This window comes from Rhineura floridana, chromosome 19, assembly GCF_030035675.1.
Source record: "Rhineura floridana isolate rRhiFlo1 chromosome 19, rRhiFlo1.hap2, whole genome shotgun sequence".
Lineage (NCBI taxonomy): Eukaryota > Metazoa > Chordata > Lepidosauria > Squamata > Rhineuridae > Rhineura > Rhineura floridana.
The window spans coordinates 4,628,732-4,645,938 of record NC_084498.1 but is presented as its reverse complement, the minus strand read 5'-3'; the positions used below and the strand labels follow the sequence as shown (position 1 = coordinate 4,645,938).

Here is a 17,207-nt window from a genome sequence, read left to right as displayed (position 1 = left end):
AGAAACCAAGCAAAATAAAACCCACATAAGGTGTCTTGACATGGTTCCATCTCTGAAGCTAAGCAGGAATTCCACAGTCACTGCTCTGAGTGCCTCAGTGAAAGGATGAAATGCAATTAGGGGACTGAAATAAACCAATATCAATGGCAAGTGAACAGGCAGAGTGCACAAAACAATCATGGTTTTACCAAGAATGGTGGAATTTAGGCTAGATTCAAGCTCTCCTCACCAAAATCCAGTCCGTGCCGATACCGCAACATTAAGTCCTGGATTGCTCCCAGCTTTTGGGTTTTATCCATTGTGTGGTAGAGGCCGAGTAACCTTGTCAACTGAACGACACACAAGTGTTGCTGCAAAGCCTTGATGCTAGCTGGTAGTGCGAGTTTGCCTTCTTTCGGTGCAGACAGTGGGATGACCCCCAACAACTGGTTGATGAACTGCAAGGGGGTGGGGGGGAGAAATAGAAATGTGATCTGTGAAATACCTAGCAGGGCTAGCAGAGACATTCCAACAGTTCTGTGAAGAGGCCACCTACGTTTGGCTCCTCCCCCTAGACTGTTTCCTTTCTACCTGGTCATTAAAAGAACTTTAAGAACTGGTGTCTGAGTTTGCTTTTTTGTTCTTTCTTCCTCATCTCCCTTTCCACCCTGACCAAAGGATCCTGATGAATTTGTTATATGTTGATTATTGTGTATTGTTTTTTAAACACATATTTTAACGTAAGCTGTGTTGGAAGGCTTTGTATCCACCAATATAAACAACAGCAGCAGCAGCAGTGGTGCTGCTGATGGTGGTAGTGTTTTTCAGATTGTAAGCCTACAGGCAGGGACTTTTTAATTGATTGTTATGTAAACCACTTAGGGAACTTTCAAGTGAAGAGTGAGGTTAAAATGTGCTAAATAATTAATTTATCTCATGGTCTCCAAGAAGGTTGTGTAGCCTGCCTTGCAGCTTGGAGACAGGAAATGCCTAAGCTTCAACAGAAGACTTTGCTCCTCCCTTCCGGTTGACGGTCACGCAGTTTCCCATCTCAGCTTGGATCACATCCCCCTCTGGATTTTCCGCTCTCCTCACTGAGTAACTTTGTTTTGCCTTTTGTCTCTTACCTATTCTCCTCTCCTCTCAGTGTTTCCCCCCCTAAATATCTTACCATGTTGCTACCATACCTGTTTTTTACCACAACTTCCTGCTGCTTTCCTTTCTGCCTCTTTTCCTCTCCATCTGGGTCTTGTCAAAGACTTGTCCCCCTGGGGTCCCTTGTCCTTAGTTCTCCAAGGGGGGTATTTGCTTCTGAGAACAGTTCCACTTCCCTGGGTCTCTACTTCTCAGGCAAAACTCTCTCTTTCAGGAGTAATTACTCCTAGTAGGGCTGCCACCACCCTTCCTCTGGGTTTCCTTCTCTGAGGGAAGGGACCTCAGAGCCCAATGTGAATTCCAAGGGATTAACCCTCATCAATTAACAGTAACAGTAGCGTTCAGCAGTCAAAGGACTAGATTTAGAATCCTTACCCAACATGCTATATACAAAGAGAACAATAGTTTGATTCCTTAAAGCTATCACCCCCAGATGGGTTACACAAGGCACAATGGCATGACAAAAGGGTAGAGGTTTGATACAGACAAAGAGGTAAAATAAAGAACCTACTAAGCTAGGTCCTATACTTACATAGATCAGCCTGGTTCCCCAAAAAGGCTTTCTCTGTCGCACTTCAGGCAAGTCGAGTAGATGGAAAAATGGGAACTGACCTTGGAAGTTTATCCTTCCTTTTTTATGGGGTTTAATTGTCAACAGGGGGGGGGAAGCACCTGCAGGGGTCTACTCCTTTGAAGATAAGGGAGCTAGACATCTTCACCCAGGGGTTCTGATCTACAGCACCCCCTCTTCCTGACTTTTAATCCCAGGGAGCTGATAAGGGATAACAGCTAAGGATCAGTTGCATCCCTTCGCCAAGTCGCAAATTGTCTGTCTGACACACAGCTGCGGATCTTCCCCAGTAGGGAGTCCTATGGAAGCACAGGCTCCCAGAATTCTCTCTGGCTGGCCCATTTCAGCTTGACCAAAGTTAGCTATTCTTGACAGGTCTGAGGTGGGATGTTTGGTCAAATTCCCAATGATGGGAAAAGCAATTCAGGCTTTGTGGTTAAAAGCAACATAGTTTTTTTTAAAAAAGCTGCAGTTCTGTTGGGCAGTGCTCGGTGATAGCTTCAGTCAGCGCCCAAATGGTGGCTATTAATGGGGTCTACTTGCGCCTGCCATTTTCCAATCCCAGTGACCCTGGCAAGGGCTCCTCTATCCAGGGAAGTAGCACTGGCCCTTCTGGCAGTGGAGTGAGGGCTTCCCCCATGGAGCAAGGAAACTCTCTTTTGCAGCCCAGCCCTTTTATTTCTCACCCAAACTGCAACTGTTTCTGTACCTGCTTTGCCTGAGGCACAGTAACGGCACTCACCCATACTGCTGCCACGAGCTCAAAGAGATGACAAGTGTATTATTACGGGTGAGAAAAATCCCCTTTAGCCCGTGCAGCCTTTTTCTGATACTTTCCCGGCTTTCCCTGAGAGGATCCCCCCCCCCACCAGCCATTGCAGTTTCCTAAGTCCCTGGCTGAGCTACTACAAGAGTTTGAGCTACTACATACCGTATATTCCGGCGTATAAGACGACTTGGCGTATAAGACGACTGGGCGTATAAGACGACTGGGCGTATAAGACGACCCCCCAACTTTTGACCCTGATCCCCATTTAAAAAGCCAGCGTCCCTCTCCCCTTTCTTCCCTGCGTGGCCAGCGCCCCCTCGCCCCATAGCCCGCACCGACCTGTGGGCGGGGATGTGCTGCGCCCCAGCGCGGCCTTTGCCCACCAAGAAGTGGAGGTCGCTGAGCACCTCGTTGTTGAAGAGGAAGGCGAAGCGCTCCTGCACCGTCGGCTTCGTCGCCTGCCAGTTGTAGGCCGGCTCCCGCGGCGCCAACGGGCCGGAGGCGGAGGGCGCCGAGGAGGAGGCCGCAGGGGCAGCTGTCAGCAGCGGGTTCCTGCCTCCGCCGCCTCCCGCTGCTGCTGCCGCCCGGTGGTTGTGCGTCAGCGAAGGCGCCGGCGCGGCCTGCGGCGGCGAGAGCAGCGAAAGCGGCCCGCCCTTGGCTGCCCGAGGAGGAGCAGCCGCCGCCACCGCGGCCCCGGCGCTCGCCTGAGCAGCCGCGGGCGGAGGAGCAGCAGCAGCTGCGGGAGGCAGCGCAGGCGAGGCCGCCACGGAGGAGAAGGACGTGGGGAGGCTGCTGCTGCTGTTGCTGCTGCTCCCCACCCCGGCCACCATTTTGCGACGGAGGAGGAGGCGGAGATGGCGGGACAGAGGAGCAATGGGGATTCCCCTCAGGGGAGGGGACGCCGGGCCAGGCTGCGAGCAGGAGAAATACCGTATATTCCGGCGTATAAGACGACCCCCAACTTTTGAGAAGATTTTCCTGGTTAAAAAGTCATCTTATACGCCGGAATATACAGTACTTCTCTTTAAGGAATATGTAGCCTCAGCTATGTTTATTGCCCAGATAATAGCTCAGCAATATTTATTGCCCAAACTGTAATGATACAGCCACTCTTGTACTATAGCCAGCATGGATTTTTTGCATTCTGCAATGTTAAATTGGAAATACCCCCATGCCATTCTGGTCCTTCCCATAAGCTCATTTCAAAACAAAACCTTACAAAACTTATAGTCCTGAACTCAGAAACGCTTGCTTAACAACTCTCTATAATTTTCATGGCGATACACAAAACAGTAATAGAGAATCGATAGTTCAAAGTGTAAAAAGAGGAAAAAACCTGACCCCTGTTGGACATTTTTCTGTCACAGTTCTCATAATCTGTTGAAATTAATTAAAAATCAGCCATGTATCTAATGTTTTAACAGACAGTCATACGACACACCTTTTATAATTGGATGATTAGTTGGTTTTTTAGCTCCTTTTAAATTGTTTGTAAGTGTTTTTATTTTTTATGTACACCGCCCAGAGAGCTTGCTATGGGCGGTATAAAAGTTCAATCAAATAAATAAATAAATAAATAAAATGTTCACAGAGTACCTGTAATCCTATTACTGACCTTGCCCCATACTCTTACCTTCATCTTCTGCAGTTTAAAAGTTTAAAAAATTCCTGGCTGATTTTTAATTAATTTAAGACATTTTGCCTTGAACTCAATGATAGTGTCGGGCATGCTCAGTAAGAACCAACCGTCAGTGTTCTAAAAGCCAGACTCACAGCTGCTGGGCTTGCCTAATCAGAGGGCCACACCCACACCAGACTTTGATTTCACATGAGACAGTCATGGCTTCCTCCAGAGAATCCTGGGTAGTGTAGTTTGTGAAAGGTGCTGAGAGGAGACTCCTATTCCCCTGACAGAGCTCCAGTGGCCAGACTGGTTTAACAGTCAGCCGCTCTGATTGAAGGTCTGTGAGGAAAACAGGGCATCTCCTAGCAACTCTCAGCACCCTTCACTAACTACACTTCCCAGGATTCTTTGGGAGAAGCCATGACTGCCTAAAGTGAAATAACAGTCTGGTGTGGATGTGGCCAGGGACAGCTTTGGTTTAAATTTGGGTGGGAGGCTACATGTACCTGCTGTAGAATAAAAAGGTGGGGGAAATGCTGAAAAAGAACGATACTGTTCACAGTGTTTTCCTTTTGGAAAGAGGCTTCCCCTCTGCCCAGTGCCCGCCCACCCAATCTCCTCCCCACCCCTTCCCCTCCCTGCCCTCTTCTTCCCCCAGGTCAGTTTCACCTATCCTAAGCATGATTGCACAGGAGTAAATTGCACTGAACTCAAAAAGCATGCAAATGATCAAACCTGCCCTCTCCTCCTTCTACCCCTGCCCTTCCCCTTCCTTTACCCTCCCTTCCCCTCTCCCTCCCATCCTTCCCCTCCCATCCTTCCCCTCCTCCCTCCTCATGGTCAGTTTTACCTATCCTAGCCGTGATTGCACAGGAGTAAATCCCATTGAACTCAATAAGCATGCAAATGATCAGACCTGCCTTTCCACTCCTTCTCCTCTCCTCCCCTCTTCCTTCTTCCCTCCTCCCTTGCCCACTCCAGGCTTCCCTCCCCATGGTCAGTTTTACCTATGCTACGCATGACTGCACAGGAGTAAATCCCACTGAACTTAATCAACATGCAAACGATCAAACCTACCCTCCCCCTCCCACCTGCTCCCCTCCCCGTCTCCTGTCGTCAGTTTCATCTATCCTAAGCATGATTGCACGGTAGTAAATTCCACTGAACTCAATAAGCATGTAAATGATCAATCCATTCTCAGCAAACTTCCACAGGATCCCATTTCTTACCTCCCTGACTAAAAAGCAGGGAAATTCACTAAAAGGCAAAAATCCTTGCCGTTTAAGAATGAACCTATAGCCAACAGATATTTCTATCAAACTTTAAAAAGCAGGGAAGTTGGGCAGCTATAGTGAATGCACCAGGAGAGAAGGAGACCTGACCTCCTTCCTGAGATATTGTACTGTCCTACAAATTTGTCAAAATGCAAACACAATTTGGTTTGGTCTTTCACAGTGCAATCCACTTCCTGTGTAGCTGGGAAGAATTTGGTAACATGTGCCATGAAGCCAGGCATAAGAGAAAGTCCATGCCTTCTCAGAGAAGGGATGACTGGCATTTTCCTAGGTGCTCTTTTGCTCCCTTCAACTCCTTTCATGGTTCCAGATGAATTCCATGGTTCCAGCAAAGAGCGCTGCGTGGATACTCCGCTTGAAAGGGTACTCCCATCTTGATAGAGCAGACAGCAGCATCAGGGCAGCCCACCTGGCTCTTTGACACTTGCAGCATTCTGAGCTTTCCAGATATGTTGAGTTGCATGGACCACTCCACCACAAGGGCCCAGAAAAACTGTCAGGGAGACACACATTCTGAAGCTCTCCAGGGAGTACCAACATCCCTACTAAACTGGGCAGAGCACTGTGTCCAGTCCATCCTGGAAGAATACATCTAGAGGTGTGTGTGTGTGCGTGCGCTTGAGTATCCTGAACACCACAGCAGACTAGCTGAGCCACCAACAACTCTTTCCAGGAGAGTGGGCTCTGAAATGGGACCTTTCTCTGATGCTTCAGTGGAGGTTAGGCTGCTTCACTGTGGATCTCTTTGCCTCAAGCCAAACCACCAAATCAGGCACTACTTTGCAATATATTCAAATCAGGGAGCAGAGCAAGTAGACGCTGTCACAGCTCAGGGTCCCAAACATTTACTTTATGCCCTTCCCCCAACTCCGCTAATAGCCCTCTTACTGAAGAAAGTCATCCTGTAACAGGTTCAAGTACTCCTAGTTGATCAGTGTTGGTCAGGGCACCCCTGGTTTTCAGAGCTGACTCAACAATTCACTTTTCTTCCATTCAATCATCTTTGCCAAGTGCCCCCTGATGCATTCAGACCTGGAATGGCTGCAGCTAGCCACTGGGACACTGAGTGGTGACAGTGTGCAAAAATCTGGAATGCTTCCCAAAGTGATTGACACTATCTTAGCATCTAGAAGATCTCCAACAATCCTCAGTTACCAGGAAACCTGGTCTGTCTGCTTGTGTGGGTGTAAAGATTGTAAAACCATTCCAGATTCAGTTACAATTTTGGTTGTTTTGTCATTTTTACAGCAGGGCCTACAGTTGGGCCTATGGCCAAATACCTTAAGAAGGCAGATGTCAGCACTCTCCTCAGTTCTAGAGTCCAGTTCTTTGAATCCTATTTGTCAAAGATCCATCCCCCTGGGGTTCCTTACCCTCAGTACCCCAAGGGGGTTCTTTGCTTCTGAGAACAGTCCCCACCCCACTGGGTTCCCACTTCTCAGGCACACTCCTCCCTTTCCAGGGAAGTAATTACCCCTGGTATTCACTGCCACCACCCCTTCTTTCTGAATTCTTCTCGAGTGAAGGGGCCTCAGAGAAGTATGTGATTTTAGAGGGATTTACCCTCACTAATCAATCCGTAGCGTTTAGCCTTCCAGCAATAGATTTAGAATCCTTAGTTCCAAACCAATACACACATTTTATACAAAGCTTGTTTATTTAAGAGTAGATACGTTGGTATATACAAGAGGAGTTATAGCAGTTTGATTCCTTAAAGCTAATCACCCTCAGGCGGGCTACACACGGTCATTGGCATAACAAAAGGAGAGATGTTCAATACAGACACGAACAAAAGAAAGACTTATCCTAACTCTATTCCTTCGTGGAGCAGCCAGGTTCCCCAAAGGCTGTCCCTGTTACACGTCAGAGAGTCGAGGTAGATGGAACAAGAGGGAACTCTCTTTTGAAAGAACCTTCTTCATATTTATGGGTTTCTTTTCCCCAACAAGGAGGGGGGACCGTAAATAGCCATATCCCGCCCCTGCTGGGGATCCCTTCCTTTGAAGTCTTTGAAGATTGAGAGAGCTAAACAGAATCATCCAGGTGTCCCGATCTACAACATCCCCTCTTCCTGACTTTTAATCCCAGGAAGCTGGTAAGGGGCAACACCTAAGAATCAGTTGCATTTCCTTGCAAGGTTGTAAATTGCCTGTCTGACACTGAGCTTCGGATCTTCCCTAGTAGGGAATCTTAAGGAAGACACAGGCTCCCAGAATTCTCTCTGGTTGCCTCACTTCAGCTTGACACGCCCCTTTTTGGGAAGATGGAATCCGAGAGCAAAGCTTTCGATTTCATCTCAGGGAAAACTCTAGAATAGCTACAACAGCGGTATCATACATAATCACACAGTTACATAATCGCTTACATACATGATTATAAATCCCTCAGTCATCAGAGTTAAACATACACGACAATCCATTGGCTAGAACATTTTCTTTCGCAGCCACATGTTTGAAATCGAAATCCTGCAAGGCTAAACTCCAGCATAAAAGTTTCTGGTTAGAGTTCTTCATCTTAGATAGCCAACAGAGAGGAGAATGGTCTGTCTGTAGCATAAAGCGTCTTCCCCATAAACATGGGCGAAGCTTGTGTAATGCCCAAAATATTGATAAGCATTCTTTCTCTATAGTGGATAAAACTTTCTTCCTTTGCAACAGTTTCCGACTAAGGAAAGCGACAGGATGCAAATTACCCTCCTCATTGGCTTGCATCAAGGTACACCCGACTCCAGATTCTGATGCATCTGTTTGGACTACGAATGGAGCATCAAAGTTAGGTGCTCTCAAGATAGGGTACTGCACCAGCAAAGTTTTCAGCGTGTCAAAGGCTTTCTGACACTGACCCGACCATTGAACTCTGTTAGGCTGTTGCTTTTTGCACAAGTCAGTTCAAGGAGCTGCCACGTTACTAAACTGAGGCACAAACCTCCTGTAATACCCAGCCAGACCTAAGAATGCCTGGACCTGTTTCTTAGTCCTAGGAACAGGCCACTTCTGAATGGCTTCTACCTTTGCTTCCAGGGGTCTGATTTCTCCCCCACCTATGTAATGACCCAGATAAATGACCTGTGCCAAGCCAAACTGACATTTCTGAGCCTTGACAGTAAGTCCAGCATCTTTGATCCTTTCGAATACAGTTGTCAGGTGTTTGACATGAGAATCCCAGTCAGAGCTATATATCGCTATGTCGTCCAGGTAGGCGCAAGCAAAGTTATTTAACCCATTAAGCATTGTGTTAATTAGCCTCTGAAAGGCTGTGGCCCCTGCTTTGACCCCAAAAGGTAACACTTTAAATTGGAACAACTCCATGTGGGTCACAAACGCGGATTTAAGAGCAGCATCTGGATCCATGGGCACCTGCCAATATCCCTTGGTCAGATCCAGAGTCGTAATGTACTTGGCACCTCCTAACTGCTCTATTAGGTGATCCATCCTAGGCATGGGGTACGGGTCATTCTGAGTGACAGCATTCAATTTTCGGTAATCCACACAGAACCTGACCTCCCCTTCCTCCCTCTTGGACACCAGAACCACTGGTGCGGACCAGGGACTATTGGATTGTTCTATTACCCCCAGCTCCAGCATATCTTGAATCTCTTGCTCTATCCTTGCAGCATGCTGTCCAGTAGCACGGTAGGGATGAGACTGGATGGGAGGATGATCACCTGTGTTAATGGAGAAACTAGCAAGCTGCGTTTGACCAGGCTTGCTAGAAAACACATCTTTAAATTCATTCAACACTTGAAACAATTGAGCCTGTTGTTCAGGACATAAAAAACCAGGGATGAGGGCTTGGTCCACCCCTCCCTGCTCCCCTTGATCCTTAGCAGTATAGCTTAGCATAAGATTACCTCTTGATTTGTATCTTTTCATGGTATTCACATGGAAAATATGTGCTTTCTTTGTGGAATGGGGGTAAGCCAACAAGTAATTAGTGCTATTCAGCTTTTCCTGGACAACCAAAGGACCTTCCCATTGTGAGGTTAATTTGTTACCTGGCACAGCCTTCAGGACAAGTACCTCAGTTCCAATAGGAAAATGGACTTTGGTTTTCCTATCATATAGGGCTTTTTGCTTTTCCTGGGCTCCTCTTAAATTCTCCTGAGCCACTTCCCAGGCCCCCTGCAGAGAAGCCTTTAACTTCTGCAAGTAAGCAGCCACTAGAACTGGAGAGGAATGTTTTTTACCCTCCCACTCCGCTTTCAACAAAGGGCCCACGTATTTCCCTCCCGAAAAGCAAAGAGTTGGGCGTGGCCCGCTTTCGTGAAGGGCATCATTATAACTGAACATTACATAAGGAATTCCCACATGCCATTCCCCAGGGTGCTTCGTGACATATGCTTTCAACAGTCTCATAATCATCCCATTCCACCCCTCGCATAGACCATTGGTCTGATGCAAGGCAGCTACTGAAATTAAATGTTCCACTCCAGACACTTCCCACAGCTTCTTGATCAACTTAGCCACGAACCCTGGACCTTGATCCAAAAGCAGTCTTTGGAAATCCCAGCCTGGAGAAAATTCCCATTAAAGCTTTCGCTATGCTCTGCGCAGTATAGGGGATAAGGGTATCGCTTCTCCATATCTCGTTGCAAAGTCAATGAAAGTTAAGATGAATTTTCTTCCAGATCTAGATGTGGGCAGAGGACCAACCACATCTATGGCCACACGTTCAAATGGCTCAGTCATAATTTCAGACACTTTCAGGGGCGCCTTTGCATGATCTTGAGAATATCCTGTGTGTTGGCAGACGTCACAGCTGGCACAAAACTCTTGGACAGCCTTGCTTATCTGGGGCCAATACAGACTCTTGGTGATCCTAGATAGGGTCCTCCTGACCCCAATGTGAGCTCCAAAGACCAATCCATGGGCCAGCTCCAGCACATCAGCTCTGTACTCTTGTGGCACAACCAGCTGCTTAGTTGCCTTCCAGTCCATTGCACTCCCTTGAGGAATAAATTCTCAATATAACAGTCCATTGGACCAGAAAACCCGCAGCTTTACTCTATCAGATAAAGTTTCTGGGGTATTTTCTGCCATTTTCCGACATTCTTCTAGACTGGGGTCTGCAATGCTTGCTTAAATTTGTCAGAACTAGCAACTCCTTTCCCCAACAACGTATTAGATTCCTCTACTGTAGTGGCATTAGCATCTGAATGCCCCTCCTCTGAGTTAGCTGCCTCCCCTTTCTCAGCATCACGGCTTTCATAAGGCGTTGCTATGGAAACTGTCCCATCCTTAGTGACTCTAGCAGAGTCTGCCTGTCCCAATACACATTCTTCTCCCTGCTCCTCTGGCTGTCCAGCTTTCATTGATTGCGAGTTATAACTTGCATTGAAAGTCTTTTAAAAGCAATATCGTTCCCCACAAGAAAAATCCATAGAGAATTGTTCTGGTGGACCAGAAGGTTCTGGTCCCACTGCACTCCTTTATAGCAAATGGGAATCTTAGCCACAGGGACTTCCACTGGTGTTCCCCCATACGGGTTAACCGTAAACTTCACTCCCGGTAGGTATTGATGGGGCTCAATCAAACGGCTTGCCACTGAGCTTAGTTCTGCGCCGGAATCCCGGTATGCATTAACAAGAATCTGGTTGATATAGATGGGCTCTGTAAATTGTTTAACAGCCCATGCCCATTGTCCAGGCTCAATGAGGGTCCCATTAACATGCTCTGGGGCTTGTCCTCCCAGCCCTCCCCTCTGGGCTTCTCCCTGGGGCTGCTTAGTGACACTCACCCCACTGGAGTCGACAGGAGCAACGGCGGCACCTGGTTCACCAACTGGTTCCCTTAGGGTCCACTTCTCTTCATGGGCATCCTTAGACGCTTGTGCAGGAAGTCCAAGGGATCCACCCCCTCCTGGCTCTGCCATTTCTGCACAGCTCACTGGAGCAATGGTAGGAGCTTTGGGGCGCGCTCCTGCTGGCTTTTTCAGGGGTTTGGAACATTGCCTTTTTACGTGTCCTTTTTCATGACAATTAAAGCAGATTACTTCATTTGGGGAAGTAAAAGGTGTTTGTGCCCTCGCAGGATTATTTCTTTCTCCTTGTGCCTTCAAGGGGTTCCTGGTCTTCTTCCTCCCCTCCACCTCCTTCTCCTGCGGTTGCTCTTTGAAGGCTCCCGGCTTCCTAAGAGGCTGAAAACGCTGGCTCTCGCTGCCACGCCCACGGTTTGCAGCTAGCTTGTCTGCGAGTCGACCAGCTTCCTTAATGGTCTTAGGACCTTGGTCCCAAACTATAATTGCCAAATCTGCAGGGAGTCCTTGATAAAACTTTTCCCTCGCCATCAGATCCATAAAGTAGCAACTCCTGCAGCTTCTACGCAGGGCCTTCATGGTTCTGGCTGAGAAAGCAACATAACTTTTTTTGGACGTCTTTTGTATCTGCTCATATTTACGCTGACAATAGTCCTCATTCAAGGCAAATGCTCTTGGGCCATCTCCTTGAAGAAGGCATAATCATCTGCTTCCTCTTGAGCCAGAGATCCCAATAATTCCATTAATTCTCCACCACCTTGGCCTCTCAGTAGCTTCATCCATAGTTCTGGGGCAACATTCGGGTCTCGACAGGTCTGTTCAAAAACCTGAAAGAACGAATGCACGTCTCCCCCAGCCGTATATGATGGCAGCAGCCGCTTATCAACTTTCTCCAAAGTACTCTTGGGTCTGGACTGCTGCTGTTGGGTCGTATTGAGCTGTAAGCCCATCAATCCTCTTTGCAGCTCGATCATTTCTCTTAGCTGATCTCTCAGCTCTTCCCACGACTCTCCGGCCGCCATTGGAGATCCGCTGCCCCCTTCCTCCGGGTTTTCCATGGAGCTCTCCCTTCTGACGCGCCCTGGAGGTCCTGCAGTGGGTTCCTCCTGCTCCAACTGCAGAGGGCCATCCTCCTGGTCAAACTCTGAGTCTCCCTGCCCAGACATTGCCTCCCTGTTAGCTTGGGATCTTGTAGTTGTCATCCCTGACTCGCTCACAAAATAAGAAACTTGTCTGTATGAAGTCTCACCGTTACAGGAAACAGTTTACCTTTAAAGGAACCAAACATTCTCTATACCAAGGTGTGTTTACTTGGAACCAATGATTTCTGATCCCAACTGCTGCGAGCCATGTCAAAGATCCATCCCCCTTCGGTTCCTTACCCTCAGTATTCCAAGGGGGTTCTTTGCTTCTGAGAACAGTCCCCACCCCACTAGGTTCCCACTTCTCAGGCACACTCCTCCCTTTCCACGGAAGTAATTACCCCTGGTATTCACTGCCACCACCCTTTTTTCTGAATTCTTCTCGAGTGAAGGGGCCTCAGAGAAGTATGTGATTTTAGAGGGATTTACCCTCACTAATCAATCCGTAGCGTTTAGCCTTCCAGCAATAGATTTAGAATCCTTAGTTCCAAGCCAATACACACATTTTATACAAAGCTCGTTTATTTAAGAGTAGATACGTTGGTATATACAAGAGGAGATATAGCAGTTTGATTCCTTAAAGCTAATCACCCTCAGGCGGGCTACACACGGTCATTGGCATAACAAAAGGAGAGATTGTTACCAGTGTTTTAGATCCTCTAGGAAAACAGGATAGGAATGGGTTAACGTGAAGGCTGAGTGAACAACCTTGGTGAACCTTAGAGACAACCTTAGAGACACAGCTGCAGGAGATTATCTCTTAACACTTAGGCCAATAAAGCAGAGTGAAAGAGAGCAGCCTGTGTGGGGGAGAATAGGAGAAAAAGGTATTGATGCGGAGCGGTTTGCTGGTAACTTATGCAAGTGAGTGTTTGAACTATACCTATAGGACCTGTTGGTGCTGCATGCCAATAAAGTCCTTCTTACTTGAAGCTCTTCACTGTGTGACTGGCATTTACTCTACTCTACTTGGTACTGGGCTACAGACTGTGTAAAATACGCTAACAGAGATGTTCAATACAGACACGAACAAAAGAAAGACTTATCCTAACTAGGATCCTATACTTACATCCAGGTAACTCTATTCCTTTGTGGAGCAGCTGGGTTCCCAAAAGGCTGTCCCTGTTACACGTCAGAGAGTCGAGGTAGATGGAACAAGAGGGAAATCTCTTTTGAAGGAACCTTCTTCATATTTATGGGTTTCTTTTCCCCAACAAGGAGGGGGGACCGTAAATAGCCATATCCCGCCCCTGCTGGGGATCCCTTCCTTTGAAGTCTTTGAAGATTGAGAGAGCTAAACAGAATCATCCAGGTGTCCTGATCTACAACATCCCCTCTTCCTGTCTTTTAATCCCAGGAAGCTGGTAAGGGGCAACACCTAAGAATCAGTTGCATTTCCTTGCAAGGTTGAAAACTGCCTGTCTGACACTGAGCTTCGGATCTTCCCTAGTAGGGGATCTTAAGGAAGACACAGGCTCCCAGAATTCTCTCTGGTTGCCCCACTTCAGCTTGACCAAAGTTAGCTATTCTTGACACTACTGACTTGCACCGAATGCTGAAGCAATTCCTTAGGGGAGTGGCTGTCATCAATCCACTAGTACAGCACCGCTTCCTGATCTGGAGACTTCACAAGGCCGTGTGCACATTCCAAAAGCCACCCTTTGAACCACTGAATTATGTTCCTCTAACGATCCTTTACCTAAAGGTTATTTTTTGGTAGCTATTACAAAGGCCCATAAGGCTGTCTGAGCTACAAACCCTGTCTATTGAGAAGCATTTATGCGTCTTCCATAGGGAAAGGGTGGTTCTGTGTACTAACCCAGCCTTTGTTCCTAAAGTGAATTCCGCCTATAAGCCAGAAGTAATTCTTCCTTCTTTATGTCGAAACCTCTCTCACCCTAGGGAGAAGATGTGGCATTCTTTAGATGTTAGGAGGGCACTCAAGGTGTACATTTAACTGTACAAAGCCTTTACGCAAAACTGACATATGGTTCACTTAATTACACCTTTGGGGGAAAAGGTCACCTGTTCCATGATATCCCGGTAGATTACAGCCTATATATCTTTAGCCTACAAAGCTCTCCACTTATCTTCTCCTATGAACATGACGGCGCATTCTACAACGTCGGCAGCCACAGCTGCAGAATTTTCTAACACCCGAATCTCACAGATCTGTCGGCATCCAGTATATTCGCTAAACATTAAAAAACAGACCTTTATGCCTTGGCTGAGGCTGCCTTTGGGCCCAGTTTTGCAACAAGTTCTGACTCCATCTGCATCCCAAGCAATCCCACTCTAGGACCACAGTTTTAGTACATCCCTCTTGGAGACCTCTGACATCCATGAGAGACGGAACAGCTATAAAAAATATCTCTTTGTGGATGTCCAGAGGTCTCCCGAGACCCACCCTGATTGGCTATCTGTGTAAATTTTCTTGCCTCAGGTGGAAGAGACAGTAGCTGAGAGTGCCACTGCCGTTCTTTTTTCCATATATGCCTTTTTTATTCTAGCGTGTTATTACCGTCAGTGTTAAGCTATGAGGTTTTTTCATGTTTTGCTGTTATATATTTCCTCCCTATCTGTTCCAATACTTCCTCAGTTGAGATCTGTTCTCCATGGTGTCCCCCAAAACGGGTCTGAGCTTCAAGGGAAAGGGAGGAGCAAAATCTTCTGTTGACGCATATGTGTCTCCTATCTCAGAGATGCAAGGCAGGCTACACAAGCCTCTTGGAGACCTCTGGGCATCCACAAAGAAATACTGTTTATAGTATGAACAACTGTTCCATCTGCAGCAGAAGTTTCAAAACATATAAGCAGGTTGTGTGGACACACCATGCCAGTTTTCCCCAACCTGCTGCCATTCAGATGTTTTGGACTGCAACTCCCATCAAAATAACTGGAGGGAACAAGGTTGGGGAAGCCTGTTTAGAACTGAAAACACCTACATTTTCCAACTGGACCGCTCTAGTTTGCCTAACTTGGCAGAGACCAGAGAAGGACATTTGACCTTATCAAAAAGCCTTGTAATAATAATAATAATAAATTTTATTTCTAGGCCGCCTATCTGGCCGCACAAGTGGCCACTCTAGGCGGCATACAAGATCAAGTAAAATACAACATACAAGCTACATAAAAACCCAAGAACTACAATATAAAACGAAACCGAACCCACCCATAACTAAAACCAATACAATTAGGCTACCCCAGGGATCTTGTAGGCCTGCCTGAATAGCCAGGTTTTCAAGGCTTGGCGAAAACTTGGAAGGGCTCCTTGAGGGCTAATGGCACCACACCTTCTTCTAAAGAAGCATTCACCACTGCCTTGATCCCTTCGCTCAGTTTCTCTTTACAGCCCACAATGAGCCATGTAGGGCAAGGATCAAACAAGCAAGTGGTTGGCTTCACAGTAGAGAGCACCTTGTCCACTTCCTCAGAGGGAAGAGGCTGAAACCGATCCCACCAGACCGGAATGCAACTGGCCAACTCTGGCACACTTCCTGTATCCACGGCATACGGAATTGCACTCTTTAGGCGCTCAATTTTATCAGCAAAGTGTTTAGCAAATATGTCACAGGAGGCTTTAGAAAGTTCCATGGGTTCCTGCACAACTGGACCGACCAGGCTTCGGACCACTTGGAACAACCTCCTGGGACAACAATCTGCGGATGCAATAGAGGCAGCAAAGAATTCCCTCTTTGCTGCCTTCGTTGCCACTTGGTAGGCTGCAATTGCTGCTCTAACCAGTGTCCAATCGTCTTCAGAGTGCAATTTCCGCCACCGGCGCTCTAGTCGTCTCACCTCCTGTCTCAGACCCCGCAACCGTGGAGTATACCAGGGTGCAGTCTGAGTTCTATTCAGGGGGAGAGGACATTTTGGAGCCACCCGGTCAATTGCCCCAGTTATCTCCCTATTCCACTCCATCACCAGGGTTTCGACCGGGCGACCTTCAGACAACTCCAAATTCCCCAGTGCCTTCAGGAATCCCTTAGGCTCCATCAGGCGCCTGGGACGGACCATTCTAATAGGTCCCTGTCCCCTGTGGAGGGTGTGCGGCAATGAGAGATCTATATTTACCAGATAGTGATCTGACCATGACACGGGGTTAACAACAACAGCCTCTATTTTCAGAGCACTTCCATCCCCTCCCGAGACAAACACAAGGTCAAGAACATGACCGGCTACATGGGTGGGCCCCGTATTACTAAGGTGCAGTTCCCAGGAAGTCATGGTTTCCAAGAAATTCCGAGGAGCTCCTGTGAGAGCTGCCTCAGCGTGCAGGTTAAAATCCCCCAAAACCACTAGGTTAGGGGACAGAGCCCGCACATCCGCGACAACCTCAAGCACCTCGGTCAGGGAGTCTGCTGTGCAGCGGGGTGGGCGGTACACAAGCAGAATTCCTAAACTGCCCTTTGGGCCCAACCTCCAGTACATGCAATCAACAAACGTGGTCTCGTGGAGAGGAGGTCTGGTAAAAATCAAAGACTCCCGATAGATAATTGCCACACACCCTCCCCGCCTACCAACCCTCGGCTGCTGCGCGTACTGGAACCCGGCCGGACACATGACCCCAAGCACCGGGGCTGAAGCCTCGTCCAGCCAAGTTTGTAGGGGCAGGAAAACTGAAAGAAGGACCTGAAGGCAGAATTCTCAAATTCTTACAAAACTCTCAAAACCTGTGACAGCCTGGGAACAAACATTTTCAATGAACATGCTCAAAATGGCTGGATAGTATCATATGTTCAAGGACACCATATGGGGAAAGCTGGCATGTGAGGGAACCAGACAGCACCCCACTCTCCCCTCTAGCACTGACAGCCAGAACCTTCAAACAAATAAATGTGAGAAGTGAGGGGTGGGTGGTATGCAGAGGCATGGTCTAGGGAGCATTATCCATAGCGGAGTAACAAGAAACTGTACA

General features: G+C 47.6%; 1 protein-coding gene across 3 annotated transcripts in view; it reads right to left on the bottom strand.

The window, feature by feature from the left end:
- The window catches only part of NAA25 (N-alpha-acetyltransferase 25, NatB auxiliary subunit), a 65,317-nt gene that overhangs the window by 16,783 nt on the left and 31,327 nt on the right, over positions 1–17,207 (bottom strand). For all 3 annotated transcript variants that reach the window (XM_061603396.1, XM_061603398.1, XM_061603397.1), the window contains exon 12: positions 230–437. In XM_061603396.1, the coding sequence (XP_061459380.1) occupies positions 230–437 (208 nt within the window). The remainder of the gene's footprint in view (positions 1–229; positions 438–17,207) is intronic.